Source organism: Lynx rufus, unplaced genomic scaffold (assembly GCF_022079265.1).
Source record: "Lynx rufus isolate CCGP_SWC_20201006 ecotype Redwood Valley unplaced genomic scaffold, mLynRuf1.p SCAF_27, whole genome shotgun sequence".
NCBI classification, from domain to species: Eukaryota; Metazoa; Chordata; class Mammalia; order Carnivora; family Felidae; genus Lynx; species Lynx rufus.
In genome coordinates, this window is record NW_025814842.1 from 10,642,185 (window position 1) to 10,662,420 (window position 20,236).

At 55.5% G+C, this 20,236-nt stretch overlaps 1 protein-coding gene across 3 annotated transcripts in view; it reads left to right on the forward strand.

Moving 5' to 3' along the window:
- The window catches only part of GTF2IRD1 (GTF2I repeat domain containing 1), a 79,989-nt gene that overhangs the window by 35,927 nt on the left and 23,826 nt on the right, over nt 1–20,236 (forward strand). For 2 of the 3 annotated variants that reach the window (XM_047089535.1, XM_047089537.1), the window contains exons 17-21: nt 6,594–6,643; nt 6,869–6,925; nt 8,129–8,212; nt 13,164–13,347; nt 13,872–13,900. In XM_047089535.1, coding sequence (XP_046945491.1) covers nt 6,594–6,643; nt 6,869–6,925; nt 8,129–8,212; nt 13,164–13,347; nt 13,872–13,900 — 404 coding nt within the window. Of the gene's footprint in view, nt 1–6,593; nt 6,648–6,824; nt 6,926–8,128; nt 8,213–13,163; nt 13,348–13,871; nt 13,901–20,236 lie in introns of all 3 variants that reach the window. The other variant, XM_047089536.1, reaches the window with a different exon arrangement.

The following is a 20,236-nucleotide window of genomic DNA, read 5'->3' on the forward strand; positions in this document are numbered from 1 at the left end:
AGATGGCCCCCCAAATTGGGAGATTCATGGCAGCCTTTGTGCCTAGAGTGGCAGGCAGGTGACGGGGTGTGGAGCAGGGCGCCCTCCCACGGGGCCTGGTTTGCACCAGGAGGAACAAGGAAGGGGGTGCTCCGAGGGACCCAAATAATGGACATGTGGTGCCTTCCTTCAACAAGTACATCTTGAGTGCAAGCCGTGTGCAGGTTGTGAGAAGCAGCAAATGCTGAGTTCTACCCTTGAGTTGGCCAGTCTCGTTGACTAAAACTACCATATAATGTCAGGCAAAGGCGAACGCTATGACACAGGGTCAGGGGGCAGAGAGGGGCAGGAGGAACCTATTTAAGGAAGCAAGGCATGTTGATATCTGGCGAAAGGGCATTCAGGCAGAGGGAGCGGCAGGTGCAAAGGCCCTGAGGCAGGGGCACGTTCACATGTTTGAAGACTAGTGAGGTGCTGGTGTGACTAGGCAGACTGAGGGAGGAAAGAGTGGTAAAGCCTGGGAGGGAGCAGGGGCTGGATCATGCAGGGTCTCGGACAGGCTTCAAGAGTTCGGATTTTATTTTACATTTAATGAGAACTCACTGGAAGATTCGGAGGAGAATATGACGTGATCTGGTCTTTTTTTTTTTTTTTTTTTATGAGGTGGAGGGTGACCTGGGGACTGTGGGCAGGGGCAGCAGCAGGGACCAGCGAGGAGGCTTTCCTCTGGCCCCATGGACAGGGTAGGAGCTTGGTGAGAAGTTCAGGTTCAGGCAGCATTCTGAAGATGGGCTGTCTGGATATGCTGACATGTTGGCCGTGGGGTGGGAGAGAAAGGGGGGCCCGAATGACTCGGTCAAGGCTGATCCCCTGGGGGGGCGGTAATCCATTCTCTGAGATGGAAGGGGTGGAGGCTGCCGTCAGGAGTCAATCTGATGCATGTTGTGTTTGAGGTGCGTGGGGGGGGGGGGCTTCTGGTGGGTGGATACCCAAAACTCACCCCCTGGGTAGGGCAGACGTCAGGGTGGGGACAGGGCATTGGGAGCCAAATGTCCTGAGTGTCCACATTCAGGAGGGAAGGGACACATGGGGGCTGCCTGCCCCGTCCCTCCCTCCAAATCGAGAACCTGAAAGCCTCGGAGGTAGGAGCCAAGTCAAGAGCGCCTCCTCAGTAAGCTGACCTGGGTCGATGTTTAGTGCAGGGACAGCCTTTCTCCTCTGCTCACGAGCATTTTTTTGTGCCCCTTTATACTTAGAAAGCGAGGCCGATGAGCCTGGTGACACTCGGTCTCCTGGGGCTGAGTCTGCACCTCCTGTTACTGCCCGTGACCTTGGGCAAGCTGCTCGGGGTGTCCAATGGGAAGCACCATACGCTTCCCAGAGTGGCAGTGTGGAGGTCAAGGCTCAGCCAAGGGCCTGGTGCACTGTAAGTACTTGATCAAGATGGGTTTGTTTTTTTCTAGCATCAGGTTTGTTAGGGTTTAATTCATATTCAGCAAAATTCACCTTTTTTTTTTTTAAAGTTGTTTATTTACCTTGAGAGAGAGAAGAGAATCCCAAGCAGACCGTGTGCTGCCAGATGGAGCCCGTTGTAGGGCTCGAACTCATGAACTGAGAGGTCGTAACCTGAGCGGAAGTCAAGAGTCGGAGGCTCAACTGACTGAGCCACCCAGGCGCCCCTCGCCCTTCTTAAGTGTACCCTCTTTGAACTCTGACAGGCTCTTACAGTCGTATAACCGCCACTGTAATCAGGATACAGGACAGTCCCATCACCCCCAAAATTTCGCGTGTCCCTTTGTTGGCCACCCTAGAGCCCCTGGCAACTGCCGATCCACCTTCTGCCATCATTTCGCCTTTTCCGGAATGTCCTTCAAATGCAGCGGTCCAGTGCGCAGCCTTTTGAGTTGACTTCTTTCTCTTAGCTTTTGAGAGAAATTCATGTGGTTGCCTGGATAAGGATTTCACGTCTTTTAAAATATATCAGTTTTAAAAAGTAAGTTTAGGGGCGCCTGGGTGGCTCATTCGGTTAAGCGTCCGACTCTTAATTGCAGTTCAGGTCATGATCTCGCGGTTCGTGAGTTTGAGCCCCGCATCGGGATCTGTAATGACCATGTGGAGCCTGCTTGGGATTCTCTCTCTTTCTCTGCCCCTCCCCTGCACTCGCCCACTCTCTCAAAATAAATAAAATAAAATAAAATAAAGTAAAATAAAATAAAATAAAAGTAAAATAAAATAAAATAAAGTAAAATAAAGTAAAATAAAATAAAGTAAAATAAAATAAAGTAAAGTAAAATAAAATAAAATAAAATAAAATAAAATAAAATAAAATAAAATAAAATAAAATAAAGTAAAGTAAAATAAAAAGTAAGTTTAACTGATTACAGTTTTCTGCAAGCCAAGCAAAGAAAATGGCTCAAGTGGGAGAGAGCGAAGGCTTTTGCCGGGCATGGCATTTGGGGCTGTGGAGCAAAGGCTTTGCTGGGTAATTTTAAGAGACTGAGCCCTTAGTGTGCTTACTTTGTTATTTCTCATTTTAAAACTCAGCAAAACTACTGTTGGGAGTATTAAGTGAGAAAGAGCCACGTCTCACTTTAATCTTACCTTAGGAAAGGGTGCTTTGGGGGGCGATGTAAATGTTCTAGAATTAGGTAGAAGGACAGCTGTATAAACAACTTTGTGAACGTGCTGCAAACCACAGATTGGTATACTTTAAATTTTTTTTTTAATGTTTATTTATTTTTGAGAAAGAGAGAGAGAGTGTGAGCAGGGGAGGGTCAGAGAGAGAGGGAGACACAGAATCGGAAGCAGGCTCCAACTCCAACGCGGGGCTCGAACTCACGAACCGTGAGATCATGACCTGAGCCAAAGTCTGATGCTTAACCAACACCACCCAGGCGCCCGAGATTGGTGTACTTTAAAGATGAATGTTATGGTATATGCATTCCATCCGAATAAGGAATATGTATGTACCTCATGTATATGTATGTAGATATGCATATTAGCGTGCTGGGCCGGCAGTAACAAAGTGTAACAGACATTTATCTCCCCTGGCTCTGGAGACCGGAAGTCCAAGATCAAGGTGCTGGCAGGTCGCGTTTCTCTGGGGGCCTCTTTCTCTGGCCTGCAGGTGGTCACCTCTTCACTGTGCCTTCATATGGCCTTTTCTCTGTGTACATACATCCCTGGTGGCTCTTTCCATGTGACCTAATTCCTTCTTCTTATAAGGGCACCAGTCAGGGGATGAGCGTCCGCCCACATCCTCATGTAAATTTAACCACCTTTTAAAAGACACTGGCTTCAAATACAGTCACATCCCAAGGTATGGGGAGGTCCGGGCTTCAATATATGAAATTTGGGGGAGATACAGTTCAGCCCATAAAAATATAAAGTTGACCTTTGAACAGTACAGGGATTAGAGGGGTGTCTGGGTGGCTCAGTCGGTTAAGTGTCCAACTCTTGGTCAGGACCTCACAGTTCATGAGATTGAGCCCCATGTAGGGCTCTCTGCTGAGAGTGCAGAGCCTGCTGGGGATTCTCTCTCTCCCTCTCTCCCTTCCCCTCCCCTGCTCGTGTGCATGCACACACATGTAAGCATGTGTTCGTGCACTCTCTCTCAAGATAAATAAACATTAAAAAAAAATGGAGGTTAGGAGTCCTGACACCCCCAGTCCCCATGCAGTTGAAAATTCACGTATCACTTTTGACTCCCCAAAAACTTAACTACATACCTCCAAAACTAATGTAACATTGTATGTCAACTATAATCAGGCATAAAAAAAGAATAGGAAAAAGAAAAAAAGTAACTGCTAATAACCCACTGTTGACCCGGAAGCCTTACCAATAACACAAACAGCTAGTTAACACGAATTTGTATGTTGTATGTATTATATACCATATTTTTACAACAAAGTAAGCTAGAAAAAAGAAAATGTTCAGAAAATGTAAAGAAGTGGGGTGCCTGGGTGGCTCAGTCGGTTAAGCGTCCTGACTTTGGCTCAGGTCGTGACCTCACAGTTTGTGGGTTCGAGCCCTGTGTCGGGCTTTGTGCTGACAGCCCAGAGCCTGGAGCTTCGGATTCTGCGTCTCCCTCTCTCTCTACCCCTCCCCCACTCATGCTCTGTCTCTGTCTCTCTCTTTCTCTCTCTTTCAAAACTAAGCACCAAAATTTTTTTTAAAAACTTATAAACAGAAAATATACAGAAGAGAAAATGCATTTACAGTACTGAACCGTATTTTTTGGAAAAAAATCCGCATGTGAATGGACCCACACAGTTCATACGCATGTCCGTCAAGGGTCAACTGCACATTTGTATATATGAGAAGTCATCACCTGCAGGAGACGTCAGTAATTGACCGACACACTTTCTGCCTGTACCTGACCTCCACATCCTTGTGGAGGACATACTTTGGACAACCTCTACCAGTCATTACAACTGGCACAAATCAGATTAAACTTTCTAAACTTTTGATCGGAAAGCATTCTTTACACCTTGAGCTTGTAAGCCAGATGTTCATATTCTTTGGTGCATTCTTGTGGGGAGAGGACCCCTTGCTTTCATCAAATTCTCCAAAGTTTAGAAACCTTTTGGAAACTTAAAATCGTAGGTGGGTTCACACGGATAGGAAATCGCTACCCGGGAGTCGTGGCGGAGGGCTCTGGCTGATGTAACGCCACAGTGAGATCTGATCCTGACCACAGGGCATTAGCAGATGCCACAGGTTCAGGGCACGGTCTCCAACAAGACCACGCCCATTTCAGACCCCAGCTGCAAGTTCGGGGGTCCCTAGGCCACCTACACTTCTGAGCATCTGGTCCTAAATCTGAGGCTTCCCACAACTCCAAGTTCAGTAATTAGCTAGAACAACTCCCAGACCTCGGGAATGTGCTGTATTACAAATACCGTTTTATATGAAGGGTACTGACCAGGACCAGCCAAATGACACTCACAAAAGGCGAGGTCCCCATGTTATCAGGGCATATGTCACCCTCCAGCCCCGAGTTCAGTGTCCATGATTATTATTGGGATTCTTTCCATAGGCGTGCTCGATCGGGTCATTGGCCATGTGACTGAGCTCAGTCTGTAGAAATTAGGAGGGTGGGCTGATAGCAGGTGGCTCAGAGCCTCAGCCCTCTGATCACGTGGTCAGTCTTCCAGAATCCCAAATCATCTCCCTAGTATAAACTTCGGTGTGATCCCAGGGTCCCAACCAGGAATAATAATAACGAAGACGCTCCCGTCACTTGAGAAATAACCAAAGATGAGAGTTTACCTCCCAGGAACCAGAGACAGAGACCAAAGTCTTTATCATATAGCACGGATTCTAAATGCCCTGTTTGTAATGCAGACTTGTCCAGCTATTAGAGCAGGCCTGTCTGCTCGAAGAAAGGGAGGCATGTTCTGGAGTCTGTGGCAGGCTGAGGATGTTGGGGAGGTCAGGCTGGCTGGAGGAGGGCTGACGGGCCAGGGGGGATGATGGAGTGGGACGGGTAGTGGAAAACTACTCCTTCGAATCTCCTGACGGGTGTCGTGGGGGTGGGGTGCTGGACCAGGGTTCAGTGTGAGTATGGGTCTGTGGGTGAGGCTGCTGGGAGAGGTAATGACCTCTCCGTCACGGGGGTAACCAAGAAGTGGCCCAGAGGAGACCCTGCCTAGAAGGGAGACCAAAGGCCAGACTCAGGGCACCCCCACCCCAGGTCAGGTGGTCAGTGGATGAGGATTTGCTGCCTTTCCTGGCAGCAGGCATGTGGGCACGTGCCCCGAGCTGGGCTCACAGGGCCTGAGGGAGGAGGACACACAGCCCTGCCTTGGAGCCCAGCCTCAGGGGCCAGAAGAGGCCTCAGGCTGCATTTAGAAACTTCTCCACCACTACCTCTTCCCCTTCTCCTTATGGGGAAACTGAGTCCCAGAAAGTGAAATGACATCCCCACTGTCACCTGCGAGAGTCAGGAGCCGAGCGGGGCTCCTGCTGTGTCAGACGAGACAGCAGAGGCCCTGGTGGGGAGGTGTCTCGGCTGTGAGGGGGGGCGGGGGCCTTTTCTGAGCCCTGCCCGATCCTGCCGTGTGGTCCTGGGCACGTTGCTCAGTCTCCGCATCCTGTGAATGGAGTGATGGAAACAGTGCCCGCCTCAAGGGGGTCGAGAGAGCACGCCATGACATCTGGGGGGTCTCTGTGGGGTCTGGAGATACCGGTATTAGTGCACAGCTGGGGTCGGTCCCCGAGGCCCCCACTGCAAGTGACCCAGCAGCTCTCGGGTGTGAGCCGGAGACCCGGGACCTGCCCTGTCGCTCTGAGATCTTGCCGCCTGCTTCTGCACTTCAAACTGGCCCCGTGGGGACGCATTGCAGAACTGAGCGACAATGGCAGCTCCACGTGGTTGGGGCCAGGCTGGCCTCCCTCTGGGCGGGGTCCTCAGAGCCCAGCACAGCCCCCCCAGTACCCACACGTGGGTCGGCAGGACAAGGGCGAAGGACGGGGACCCCACACCTGGGCTGTCCAGGGCTGGGAGGGCCTGTTGCACAGCTGGGTAAGCTGAGGCCCAGGGGTGCAGACTGAAGCTCTACCAGGAAGGCCCGGAGGGGCCTCAGCAATTGCCCTGCTGTGGTGTTTTCCAGACCCGAGCTGCTCACCGAGGGAGTCAAAGAGCCCATCGCGGACAGCCAAGGTACCCCGTTCAGGGACGCGGGCTGAGGCGCCCGCCGGGCGTGGGAGGGGTCCCAGGTCTCTGCCACCATCCCTTCTCCCTCTTCCTCTCTCCTGGTCCCGCCTCCCCTGGCGTCCCCCACTGCCCTCTCCACCGGGATCCCCCCCAGAGATACTGCCCCTGTCCCCGGGTCCCAGGAGCTGGCTGTTCACCCTGGCTTCTCTCCTCCCCCTTCCCCGCCCCCAGAGAGGGATTCCGGGGACCCTCTTGTGGACGAGAGCCTGAAGAGACAGGGTTTTCAAGGTAAGGTTGCAGCTCAGGATGGGGTCCGCTGTCCCAGTGCCATGACCTTGACCTGACTTGGGTTTGGAGGGCCAGGCTGCGGGTGGGAGGGGCTGGCCCCCACCGTCACGGCCTGGGGGTCTGAGTGAGGCTGGCTGGCAGGTGGGGCGGGAAGAAGAGTCTCCCTAAGAGTGCAGGGGGATGGCAGGGTGCAGGAGCGCACCCACTGTCCCCTCTGGGGAGGCAGTCAGCTGTGCTCGATGCCTGAAGCCAAAAAAGGGCGAGGTCCCCAAGTGCAAGGGGGTTCTATGGACGAGGAGAACCGTGGCTGGGCCACGAAGGGGTGAGGGACAGCGAGTGGGGCGGAAGATGGATGGAAGGCGGGAGAAGCTTGAGCAAATGCAGGGGAGAACCAGAAGCAGGAAGTCCACGTGCCGAGTTGGGACAGCGCCGGGGTGTGGCCGTGAGTCCCCGAGGGTGGCCCCTGGGTGGTCCCTGCAGCTCTGAGGAGAGAGCGAGGTCAGCGAGACCAGCCCAGGGAGTGGGGGGCCCAGAGATAGGACCCCAATCCCAGGGGGACGGCTGCTCACTGCCCTGTCTCTCTCGCTCCCTCCCGGGCAGCCAGAACTTGCCGCAGTGAGGGGCGCTCACGACTCCCACCCCACCCGTGACTCCTTGTACCCAGCCTCACAGAGGACTGGGGTCCTCACCGTAACCGCCCCCACCACCACCACCACCACCACTCAACCGCCCAGAGGTCCACTCCCTCCCTCCCTCTCTCTCTCCCCGGGCTGTGCCAGGCTGCAGTCTCTCGAGGTCAGGGGCCTGTCTGGGGCCCCCATGGCATGGGCTGGCACATGGGCTCCCTAGCAGATACCCCGCCCCCCCCCGGGTGAGAGAGGGACCCGGGGTGGCCCTCCCCACCGAACCCCTGCTCCTAGCCTGCTCTTCCTCGTGCCGTCTCTCACCTCTCAGGCTTATTTACTGGTTTAGTGGTTTTCAAATGTCAACAATTAACTAAATTTCCCACTCGTTGCTGTTGTCACAACAGTGTGCGTCCTTCCGGAAAAACCTACGTCTCCGTCTAGATGTTAGTTCTGAAGGACTCTGAGGGGCCCGCTCTGAGGAGGAGTTCCCCATAATTAGGCAATCCTATTCCTTAAAAGTCCCCAAGTGCCTTTTAATTGGACAGCCTCAAATCCGTAATTGTTTTTCACTTCGCAGAAAACTACGACGCTCGACTCTCGCGCATCGACATCGCCAACACGCTGCGGGAGCAAGTCCAGGACCTGTTCAATAAGAAATACGGTGAGCCCCGGGGTGCCCGGGCGGGAGGGCAGCCTGGCTGCCGCGGGAAGAGAGGCAGACGCTTCCTGCTGGTAGCCGTGGTCATTTCTGGGGAAACCATTCGCTCGCTCGCAGGCATTTCTTGAGCACTTACTATGTGCCAGACGCTGGGGATACGGTAGCGAAGAAAACAGAGGCCCTGCCCCCTTGGGCGCTGTAGACCAGCGGGGTCAAGACTGGGCTTGTAATTCGAGAACTACACACAGGGGTGTCTGGGCGGCTCATTCGGTTAAGCATCCGACTCTTGATTTCAGCTCAGGTCACGGTCTCCATGATTCTTGACTTTGAGCTTCATGTCAGGCTCTGTGCTAACAGCATGGAACCTGCTTGGGATATTCTCTCTCTCTCTTTCTCTCTCTCTCTCTCTCTCGCAAAATAAATACACATAAAAGAAAAACAACAAACTATAGGGGCACCTGGGTGGCTCAGTCGGTTAGGCATCCTTCTTCAGCTCAGGTCACGATCTCACGGTCCCTGGGTGTGAGCCCCGCATTGGGACTCTGTGCTGACAGCTCAGAGCCTGGAGCCTGCTTCCAATTCTGTGTCTCCCTCTCTCTCTGCCCCTCCTCCTGTCTCAAAAATAAACAAACATAAAAAAAAAAGGAAAAACTACACACAGAATCTAATAACAATGAGACTCTGTTCCACAGAGTCTCCAGCTCTGAGCTGGAAGTTCCAGCTTTGCAGGAAAAGAGCAAAGCTGCTCAAGAGAGAATAACTTGGGTACTTACCTTCAATTGGGAGCCAGGGAGGCCTCTTTAAAGAAAGAGGCCTCTTTAAAAAAAGAACTGAAGGGGTGGGTAAAGAGTTACTACCAGAGTATGCAGGAAGGGCAGTCCAGCTGAGGTCATAGCACGTGCAAAGGCCCTGAGGCTTATCCTAGGAAGGGGCAGAAAGCTGAATTGGGGGAGTAGAGCTACAGGAGAGGGACCCTGTAGAGGTGGCCGGAACACAGACACCCCATCACCTAGGGCCTTTAGAGGCAACCGTGTTCTCAGTTTTGTATTTTATGGTGAGGACTCAAGTGACAGAAGGCACTTTGTAGTTTTCTGTGGGTTTTTTTTAATGTTTATTTTTGAGAGAGACAGAGCACGAGCAGGGCAAGGGCCGAGAGAGAGGGAGACCCAGAATCCAAGACAGGCTCCAGGCCCTGAGCCGTCAGCACAGAGCCCGACGCGGGGCTCGAACTCACACACCGTGAGATCATGCCCTGAGTCGAAGTCGGGCTCTCACCCGACTAAGCCACCCAGGCGCCCCGCCACTGTGTGGTTTTAAAGCATCTTCCTGGCTCCCCGTGAGAAAGGTGAATGGGGGCAAGAGGGCGGGGTGGGGAGGCCAGCTCGGAGGGTGGAGCCGGAGTGATGGCGGCCTGGGTGGCCCTGGCCGGGATGCCGGAGGAGAGCGGATGGGATCAAGGCGAGCTTCAGAAGTAGGATCAGTGGGCGAGCAGGGAGGGAAAAAGGCAGGCGTCCGGTTTGAGTCCTGGCTTGGAGAAAACAGGCCAGCGCAGGTAAGATGCTGTATGGTCCCGAGTAACAAAAACAAAGTCGCACTGGCTTCAGCCATCAGGGGTGTAGATCGGCTCCTGATCCGGTTGCTATGACCACAGAGCAGATCGCCCCGAACCGAGCAGCCTAAAATAGCGGCCACTGGCTCTTTCTCATCTCTCCACATTTCCACGCCGTCCCTCCGCGTGGGCTCCCCAGCATAGCGTCTCCAGGACAGCTGGATTTGCCGGCCGGGTGGAAGCTGTTGCCTTTTGTGGCCCAGCCTCAGAGGTTGTGCGTCGTCACCTGTGCCGTGCTCTATTGGTCGAGGTCATTACAAAGTCCCCACCAAGCCCAGGTTCAAGGGGAGGGGACACAGGCCCCAGTTCTCTGTGGGGGAGTGTCGATGTGACGTGAAGAGGAGCACGTGGGATGGGAGAAATATTGGGGCGGCCGTCTTTGGACAGTATAATCAGCCATAGCTCGTAGCATGGGAAATCCAGCAGTGGGGCGGCCTTCAGGACCAACTGGATCCAGCAGTTCAGAGATGTCCTTGGTGTCTTTCCACCATGTTGGCTTCGTCCCAGGCTGGCTTCCCACTTGCTGGCAAAATGGCCACGGCAGGTTGAGACATCCCACCTATGCCTTGCGGAAGGGGGTGGGAACTGGCTTTTCCGCGGCGTTTCTCCAGAGAGGGAGGGGTTTCTTTCCTAGAATTCCCTGAGCCCTCCCCTTGCTTCTCATTGGCCCCCGTTGAGTCCCATGTCCATCCCTCACCCAATCCCTGTGGCAGGGAAATGCCACGTGCTCACTGGGTTACTGGGCCTGTCACTGTGACAAAAGGGAGGTGGGGGTGGAGTAGAGAGAAGGGGCAGCACCCTCACCAAGAGGGGACAGCTTGAAGGGGAGGTGATGGGTTCCATCTTGGATGTGTTGAGTTTGAGGGCTGAGCAGAGATGAGCCGTAGGCAAGTGGAGATCCAGTCCGCTGTTCGGGAGAAGGGTCTGGATTGGATGTAAAAATTAGGCCATTGGGTAGAGGAACAAGAAAGTAGCCAGACCAGAGGCCGAGGGGCCCTGGTATGTAGAGGTCAGGTCCAGGCAGTGGCAGAGTGACCAGAAAGGTGAGAAACCAGGAAAGTATGGGGTCACGGACATCAAGGAGGAGGCTTCAGGGAGGGGAGCGCGGTCACCTGTGCCAAACTTGGCCAAGAGAAATGCAGGCACCCTGCAGGCCACGGGTCATTGGAGCAAGAGCCGTTTTGGAGGTGAGAAGTGGAGACAGCAGTGTTCCTGTTTACGGATCACGGGTATACATTTTCCTTTCTGTCCCAATTATTTTTCATTGCCAAAACCATCTCTTAGCAGGGCGCCTGGGTGGCTCGGTTGGTTAAGCATCTGACTCTTGGTTTTGGCTCAGGTCATGATCTCACGGATCGTGAGTTCAAGCCCCGAGTCGGGCTCTGCACTGATGGTGTGGAGCCTGCCTGGGATTCTCTCTCTCTCTCTCTCTCTCTCTCTCTCTCTCTCTCTCTCTCTCCCTGCCCCTCTCCTCGCGTGCACACACGCATGTATTCTCCCTCTCTCTCTCAAAATAAATAAAAAAAAAAAAAAGATCGCTTAGCAATTCCTACCATATAAACTAGTCAGCAACAAAGTCAGGATAAAGAATCAAAAAGACGGGAAATCTATCAAAATAGAGTAGATTAGCTGTTGCCAGGGCACAGGGAAGTAGGATGGGAAGTGACTACTGCTGGGTACAGGGTTTCTTTCTGGAGTGATGAATGCATCCTGGAATTAGAGGGTGTTGATAATTTCACAACCTCCTCGAAAAGCCACTGGATTGCATAAGTGACACCAGTCATTTTTGTGGTATGGGAATTAGAACTCAATTAAAAAAACAAGGGGCGCCTGGGTGGCGCAGTCGGTTAAGCGTCCGACTTCAGCCAGGTCACGATCTCGTGGTCCGTGAGTTCGAGCCCCGCGTCAGGCTCTGGGCTGACAGCTCAGAGCCTGGAGCCTGTTTCCGATTCTGTGTCTCCCTCTCTCTCTGCCCCTCCCCCGTTCATGCTCTGTCTCTCTCTGTCCCCAAAATAAATAAACGTTGAAAAAAAAAAAATTAAAAAAAAAAATAAATAAATAAATAAAAAAAAACAAGAACAGGGGCGCCTGGGTGGCTCAGTCGGTGAAGTGGCCATCTTCGGCTCAGGTCCTGATCTCACAGTTTGTGGGTTCAAGCCCCGTGTCGGGCTCTGTGCTGACAGCTCAGAGCCTGGAACCAGCTTCGGATTCTGTCTGTCTGTCTGTGTCTTTCTCTCTCTCTCTCTGCCCCTCCCCTGCTCATGCTCTGTCTGTCAAAAATAAATAAATGTTAAAATTAAAAAAATTTTTTTAAATAAAAGCATACATACATACGCACATAAATAAATAGACAAGCAAAAATAGGCTGGAACACTGGCAAGAAGCCAGGGGTAATACGAAGACGCAGAAATTCTGTACTTGGTAGATACAGATGACAGATCAGGCTGTGAGTTTCCCGGGAGCCAGAGCAAAAAGGGAAATGTGGCCAGTTATGCAATTCCCAGTGTCCCTGAGATAAAAATTAGTTTACTGCACAGAGAACGTTCAGCTGTTCCTTCTCGTGCTGAGTCGTTCAGAGATTCTGTCTTCAGAAAGGGACATCCTGCACCACAACAAGCCCCTTGGAGGGACCGCAGTGTGCGCCTTCCCTCTGCCCAGGAGGGGCTCCATGGTGGACACCATCCAGTCAGCCTCACGGCACCCAGGCCTGCACCTGTGCCCTCGCCGCTGGGGACAGGAGCCACGGGACCGCCCGCGCTGTGCCTCGGGGACGGCCACTGACAGCAGGCGGCAAGCCCCGGTGGAGGGTGGCTCAGCAGTGGCCGTGCTGCCCCAGCACTGCCCCTAGGCCACCGTGAGACCCAGCACGTTCACACGGGTGCACACGCAGAGGGCTGGTGCAGGGAGCAAGGTCAAAGCCCAGACGCAGACGGAGGGTCTCAGGTCTGAGCCGAACCCTGCTGGCCTCGGGCTGGCTCCGCCCTTGCCCCCAAACGCAGTCTGCCCTCAGGCCAGGCTGGTCCTGAACCGGCGCGAGGCAGGCCCCGGAGGGGAGGGGGCGCTGGCCGAGGGCCAGGCCTCCTAGGGAGGGGCCCGCTGCGCCCACAGGTACCATCCCGGACAGGGGCTTGCAGCTTCTCAGGCGGTGAGGCCGAGGAGCCTGACCCGCTGCCCTCTCCCCAGCGGCTGGAGCCATATGAGCCCTGCCCGCTCCTCAGCCCCTCAAGGACACACACCGCACCCCTGCACGACCCACTGCTGACTCCCGGGCCCCCGCCGCGTGCCCCCGTGCCACACTCCAGCGCTGCTCTAGCTTCTGATGACACATCTGTCCCTCCTCCACAGGAGAAGCCCTGGGCATCAAGTACCCGGTCCAGGTCCCCTACAAGCGGATCAAGAGTAACCCCGGCTCGGTGATCATCGAGGGGCTCCCCCCGGGCATCCCCTTCCGAAAGCCCTGCACCTTTGGCTCCCAGAACCTGGAGAGGATCCTTGCAGTGGCTGACAAGATCAAGTTCACGGTCACCAGGTGCTCAGGGGGAAGGGTGAGGAGGCAAGACTGGCACGGGTGGGGGCCCTTGGCCTTTCCTTTGATCTGGTCCTGCCCCGTTCTGCCCTCCTTGCTGGACAAGGCAGCTTTCCGGTGCCATCCTGGGTCCCAGTGGGGGACAGAAAGGTGGCAGAGGGCCGGCCAGGGTGCAGGGAACCCCACTCAACCACCATGCAGCAGGGATAACCCTCACGACACCTCCTACCTGCCCGCAGCACCCACTCACTGCCCCCCCAGCCCCCAGGAAGGGTGGTCAGCCCATGTCAGAGGGGAGATCCCTGAGACGAGAGACTTGCCCAGGGGTCACAGAACCACCAGGGCGGGATTAGCAGGAGGCCCCGGTCACCAGGCCGCCCCCTGGTCAGCGTCCTGCCCCAGTGACGCCTCCCCGGGCATCTTGTTAAAATGCCGTTCCAATGCAGTAGGTGTCGGGTGGGCCCCAAACGTTTCCAAACTGCTCCCAGGTCCTCGCTCTGATGCCCCCGTCTCTGTTTCTCTTCCAGGCCTTTTCAAGGACTCATCCCAAAGCCTGGTAAGAGGCACTGGCCCGGGGGGCGGGGGGGGCTGCTTGGCGTGGGGGGCCGGCCGCTGCGCTGGGGGCCAGAGGCCAGAGCCCAGATGCCCGTGGGACACCAGGCCCTGCCCTTCCATCCTCCCACGTCCTCTGGGCACCGGCCCCGGGCACGAGGAGGAAGGTCACACTGGAACCTGAGGAAGGCCCAGCCAGGGATCAGGAGGGCAGGTCGGTGCCCTCCACTCCTGATTAGGGGCCGGGTTGACCTGAGTGTGCGGGTGAGGTTGCTGGCAGGTGGTTTCTAACCACAGAGGGAGGGGCTTGCGCATAGGGACCCCGCGAGCGAGCTAGCGAGCTTGGTGGTAAGATGCGGGTAAGTGCTTACTTGGCCGCCTTTCCAGGCCCCCACCCCCTCCGCCTCCTCCACGGGCTGTGCCCTGGTCCTCCCAAACCCTGAACGAGAGGGGCGCGTGGCTGGTTCGGTGGGTGGAACACGCGACTCTTGATCTTGGGGTCATGAGTTCGAGCCCCATGAGCCCCATAGAGATTACAAAAAAAAAAAAAAAAAAAGCAAAAAACCCAAACCCGGAATGAGCAGGGGTGACCTGACCATCTCGTGAGCGCTCTGGGCCGCCCAGGGTCTGCGGGGCTGAGGCTGCATGTGCTGAATTGTTGACCCTAGAACCTGTGTGCGGAGAGACTTGTCCCTGACCTCGCCCCCGCCCTGGCACCCGCCCGGAAGACGCTGCAGCTGCCCCTCACCCTTAGGGAATGTCGCCATTAGAGGGGCTGCACTGATGTGCTGGGAATGGAGGAGTGCCAGTGCCTGGAACCAACACAACCCGCAGGACAGGAATCCAGTCTCACGGTCACGGAGACTGGTCCCCTTGCCCACCTCGGTGCACACTGACCCCTGCTGCCTGGAGCGTTCAGTCCCTGGGCCCAGGCCTGGCTCGGTGAGCTTCTGGGGAAGGAGAGGCCATCAAACTGCAAGGGGACAGGACTTACAGAGGGGTGTAGTGATGGGGCGACTGCTGTTGTCCCGTGGGGACCCTAAAATGGGGAGCAAGAGCAGGGGCTTGCACAGCTCCCTTCTCACCGGCCGTGGGAGCCACCCGTGGCCCCTGGCCTGTCCCTGCGCCGTGACAGACCGCTCGGCCCTCTGTGGACCTGCTTTGCTCCAGGACCGTGGTAGACAGCCTGTGGTCCGCTCACCCGCCCTGCGGCAGGGGCCCAGTCTGCGGCATCAGGCCCGGCTGGCTCCAGGCTCCGGGGCTGCTAGACATCAGTGCTGAGTGCCCCTGACTCAGCTCCCAGTCACTGCCTGGCCCACCTGGGTTTCTGCCTGAGTCACTGTCATTGCTGGGCAGCAGAGAAGGAAGGACGGAACAGCAGCGGGAAGAATGGCCAGGCTCCCTCTGCTTAGGGAGAGCAGAAATGCAGCGAGGTGGCCTGTGTGCTCCCAGCCCCTCCTTACAGAAGGAGGCGTCCTCGTGGGGGCCCGAACATGTGACTGCTTGACTGCTTGGGCCGCAGGGCGCGCTCTTTAATGAGTTTGGAAAGCAGGAAAGGAAAAGTGATTCGTGACACCTAACGTGTCCTGGGCTGCAAGATGGGCGCTTTGCACTGTGACCTTTTCCTGCCTGCTTTGTGCGGGGGAAGAAACTGAGCCGGGGTGGGGGGACATCGGCGATTTGCCCAGCTGCCCCACCTGTAGTGAAGGAGCTCCAGAGCCCGGCTGCCTGCAGGGAGGCCCCGTGATCATGGGTGGCCTGGGATTCAGAACAGCCACCAAGCAGTGGAACGTCTGGGGCCGGGAGAGGGGGGGGTCAGCCAGCAGCCTTCACGCAGACCACAGGGCTTCTGGGCCCTTCCACTAACGAGGGTTTGCCCTCCAGCTCGGGTTGCTCGCTGGCCCACTGGCTGTTGGGACAGCTTCTTGAATCTCAGCCATTGCCCCTGGAGGGGGGCAGCTGCCCACCCCCCAGCCTCTGTGCCAGTCCGCTTGGCCACCCACCTACCCGGCCTTTGCTTTGGCTCTTCTGTGCGCAGAGAGCGCCCTTGGAAATGCTTTGTCTGCCCACGTGGTATGGAAGAGGGTGGCAGGCTGCCTGGAAGCGGAGATGGGGAGGGAGCTCTGGGCCAGCCCTCAGGAGGGAACCTGCCAGCGCCTTTCCAGGCATTGGCATCCCCGGCCGGTGGCAGCCTGGAGGGGCCGGGACAGACGGGCTGGCGAGCCGGCTCCGTGCTTACTCATGTCACTCGTCACGCTGGGCTGGGAAGGTGTCCAGGCTCCTGGGGCCTCCGAGGGTTCACCGGAGGTCACTTGAGAACCGTTCCTGTCCCAGAAAGGGCTGTTCCCAAACCCTCCATCGGACAGTCGCTGAAGGGAATTGGAGCAGGAGCTCAGGTCTCCGGCGGCATGTTTTCAAGTGCCACGATATGGGGGAAGGTGGGCTGAACCAGAGGCAGGTGCCCTGGGCACGTGGAGGGGTGGCAGATCATCTGATTTGGGTTGTGAGTAGATGGCAGCATGTGAGCCGTGGGAAAGCACAGGCTGGTGCTCAGACAGACCCGGGTTCAAATCCCTGCACCACCCCCTTACTAGCCAGGTGACTCTGGGCTCATTATTTCACACCCCCAAGCCTCCGCTTCCTCATCTGTAGGATGGAAAAAGGCATGCGTGCCTCCTTAGGTGGGCAGAACTAGGTAAATGGGTGGGCGGGGGGGGGGGGGTGAGGACTGTTTTTGCCCCGCTGTCCTGGGGAGGCTGCATCCTGACACCTGAGTGAGATGTTTGTAAACGCTTCGGCCCTGGACCAGCTGTGATGGGAAGTGCTCAGCCACTGGGGGGGTAGCGGTGGTTGTTCCTGGGGCTTGGGAAGGCTTCCTGGAGGAGGTGGCATGGAGCCAGGCCTCGGAGATGAGCCAAAAACAGTGCGTGGTGCTATTGATGCAGGGCTCAGCCTCAGTGAAGGCACAGAGGGGCTGTCGGGGGACGTGGCTGGAGCACGGGTCGGGGGGGTGACACCCCATGGCCAGGAGGGTGTGGCACGTCATGATAGAGACACAGGCCCCCTCCTGGGCACAGTGGGGCCTTCAAGACATTTTCCTGTTTCTTTTGTCCTCTTCCAAAAATATCGAATGCAAACTCAGAAGCACAAGACATGTAAAATTGAACCAGATTTCTACCGAAACCCCCCCATTGCATAGTGGCAGAATCTGAGTCCATTGAGGATTCCCCTTTCCCCTGGGCCTGTGTCCAAGTTCAGGAGGGATCCGTAGTGCCGAGGAGTTAGGCGGAGGGCGCCCCTAGTCTTGAATGTCCGTGTCTGCATTGGTACCTACAAGATATCCACGGACATCTGTCCGTGCAGATGGCTGCAGAGATGCCCTTTATTCCTACCCGCTGAGGCTTCCCCGGGGCCTGGAACCTTCTGTGAAGCTCGCCCCTGTAGCCCCTTGCACACTATGGAGGTTTGAGCATGAGCAGGCCAGTGACTGGGGATGGCCCTTGTCGGTGGGCCGTGCAAGGATGGGAGGGTGGAACCGGGTCGTGGGAAGGTGACTGTGCAGCACTGGGGGGGGGGGGCAGGAGCGTGAGACTTGGGAAGGGTGGGGGGCTTCCTGGGAGGAGATGGCTCTGAGATTTTCTAGATTGTTTATCAAAGGCTCCCATAGAAGCCTTTCCTAACAGGACAACCCGAGAAAGTGAATTCTAAAGAAAACCGTTATGCTTTGAAGATAAATTGGTCGTTAAACCTGGGCCTTTTCACAATCCTTCCTGGATCTGTGGACCGGGCCAGAGTGGTGCGAGGGGTACGGCCGTTCCTGGGCCAGTTTTGTTCTGGGTCAAAAGAGATGATCCCAGGAGGCCCAGAGGCCTGTAAGGGTTGCCCCCACTGGGGACATCACATCTGCCCTCAGGGTCTCCGTTTCCCCACTGGCGCCTAGTAGCCCTTTCTGCTCATGCCGAGTGTTGGGCAGGAGCCTGGCCAAAGAAGATGGCGTCGGGCGAAGTCTCAGAGGACAGTGGGTGGGATTTCGGGCCTCTGGTCAGGAGAGCTGTGGGCTTCCCGGACCCCTAAGGGGAGGGATGCTGGCCGGAGGGGGCCTGGTAGGGGACCCGGGGCTGCTGAGGGATGGCAGGACCAGGCCCTCTGCTTGTCCTAGAGTGAGCCCCAGCCCTGCCTTCAGTGGGCCAGGGTGACCCAGGCCTCAGGAGCCCTAGTGAGTGAGGCCCAGGGGGGATCCACGCTGCAGAAGCTCCTTGCCCCCTCGCTGGGCTGCTCCCCACCTCGCCTACCTGCGTGCAGGGCACGGAGTTAAAGCAGGGAGGCGGGGTGGGGCTGAGAGGCAGGTGGCTGGGGAGCCCTAGGACTCTCTGCCCTCAAAGTCCCAGGCACTCCGCTCTCGGGAACAGGTGCGCACCAGGGGCCACAAGTCATCGGGCCCCCACTGAGCACAGCGGTAGTGTTTGTCACAGAGGGGTTCTGGGTGAGCCCGGAGTGTGTTCTCAGCAGACCAAGTCCAGGCACTTTCCCCAAACCCAGAGGGTTCCCCCCCCCACCCCCCCACCCCCCCCACCGTGAACACCCAAGACAGCAGAGGAAGCTGATCAAGGGAATGCTGGGAAGGAGCAGTGGCAGCAGAGGAAGGAGAGGCCCTCAGCCCAGGGAGCTGGTGTAGTAACAACCCCAGAACATTCTAGCAGGTCATAAAACCTGAAGGGAAATGCAGATATGTGCCCATGGTGGAAATTTGGCAAGTGCAGAAATCTAACTGCCCAGATGGCTGTTCGTTTTTATGATGATACATTTCTTCCAGATTTTCCCCCGAGCTTATTAATTTTACATCTCAGTGTTGTTCTTTCTATAGATTTATACACATACACACACTGGAAACATAAGCATTTTCTGATATTTTTAAAATGCCTTATGATATTCCCTCATCAGGCTGCATCATCGTTATATAACTGCCCTGTCCCCTAACTGGGGACATTGGGCGACTCCTCACACACCGTGGACACCTAACATCCATATCGTGCCTCTGATCTTCCGATTACAAAGCCTTCCCACAGCAGCCCCCGTGCTCTCCCCCAATAACTAATCTTACTGGAGGAAACCGAGGTTCAGAGAGGTTAAGAGACTTGTTCGAGGTCACACAGCATGTGCCCATGCCTCCCCAATCTTTTATCCACACTGGGTGGCTCTTTGCTGCCCCCTTCTGGCTACCAGCATCTATAACATTGGTCCTGCCTCTCCCCGCTCAGGCTCACAATTAATCCTTTGGGTTTATTTGTACAAAAAAATATATGGAAGAGGCGCCTGGCTGGCTCAGTCAGAAGAGTATGCAACTCTTGATCTCAGGGTTGTGAGTTTGAGTCCCGCATAGGGTGTAGAGATTACGAAAAAAAAACCATACACACACACACACACACACACACACACGCACGTGCGCGTGTTCATATATACTGCCAGATTTATGCCAAGCAAGATCTAGGAATACAAAATAGACAAAAAATCTCTACCCTTGTGGAGCTTTTTTTTTTAACGAGGAAGACAGATAAATAAGGACAGATAGCAACATATTTGATAGTGACAAGTGCTGTGGAGACATACAACACAGGACTGTCAAAAGGACACTTTTAAATAAGCCAGAAGGAGTTAAGGCCTGAAAGAAATGAGGGTATGAGCCGTGTAGAAATCCCAGTCGAAGCATCTGCGGGAGGAGGCAGTCCGTGCAAAGGCCCTGAGGCCCTGGACATATTTTGAAAGTAGGGCTAACAAGATTGACAATAGAGTGAGTGTGGGGTGTGAACAACAGATTTTGTCCTGAGCAGCTGGAGGGCAAGAGGGATCGGGGTCTGAGTGTCATCCAAGTGGCTGGGTTGGAGAAGCAGATCCACAAATCAGAGCGGGGACTGCTGGAGACGTGCAGGGCGGGAGCCATTTTGCACGTAATGTAGTCATGAAACCAGATCACAGTGGGGAGAGTGTGGGCAAGTGGAAGGGGTCGAAATGTGAGCTCTGTCCCTCCTGCGTGTAGGGGTTGGAGAGATAAGGAGAGGCAGGTGGCCAGAAGCCAAGTGAGAGTCTTACAGAGTGACCACCTGGGCCAGATGAAGTATGGGGACCTGAGACTGGACCGGGGGGTGAGCAACCCCCAGAGGTCACCCCTCACAAGCCTACCAGGTACATGCTGCTATTCCCATTTCACAGCTGAGCACACTGAGGCTGCGAGAGGCAGCCTGGCTTAGCACGGAGCCAGAGTCGTACCCAGGTCTGTGCTCTTCTGGAGCCTGAGCAGGGGGTGTTGGGCACTAGGGGAGGAGGGTAGCAAAAGAATGAGGAC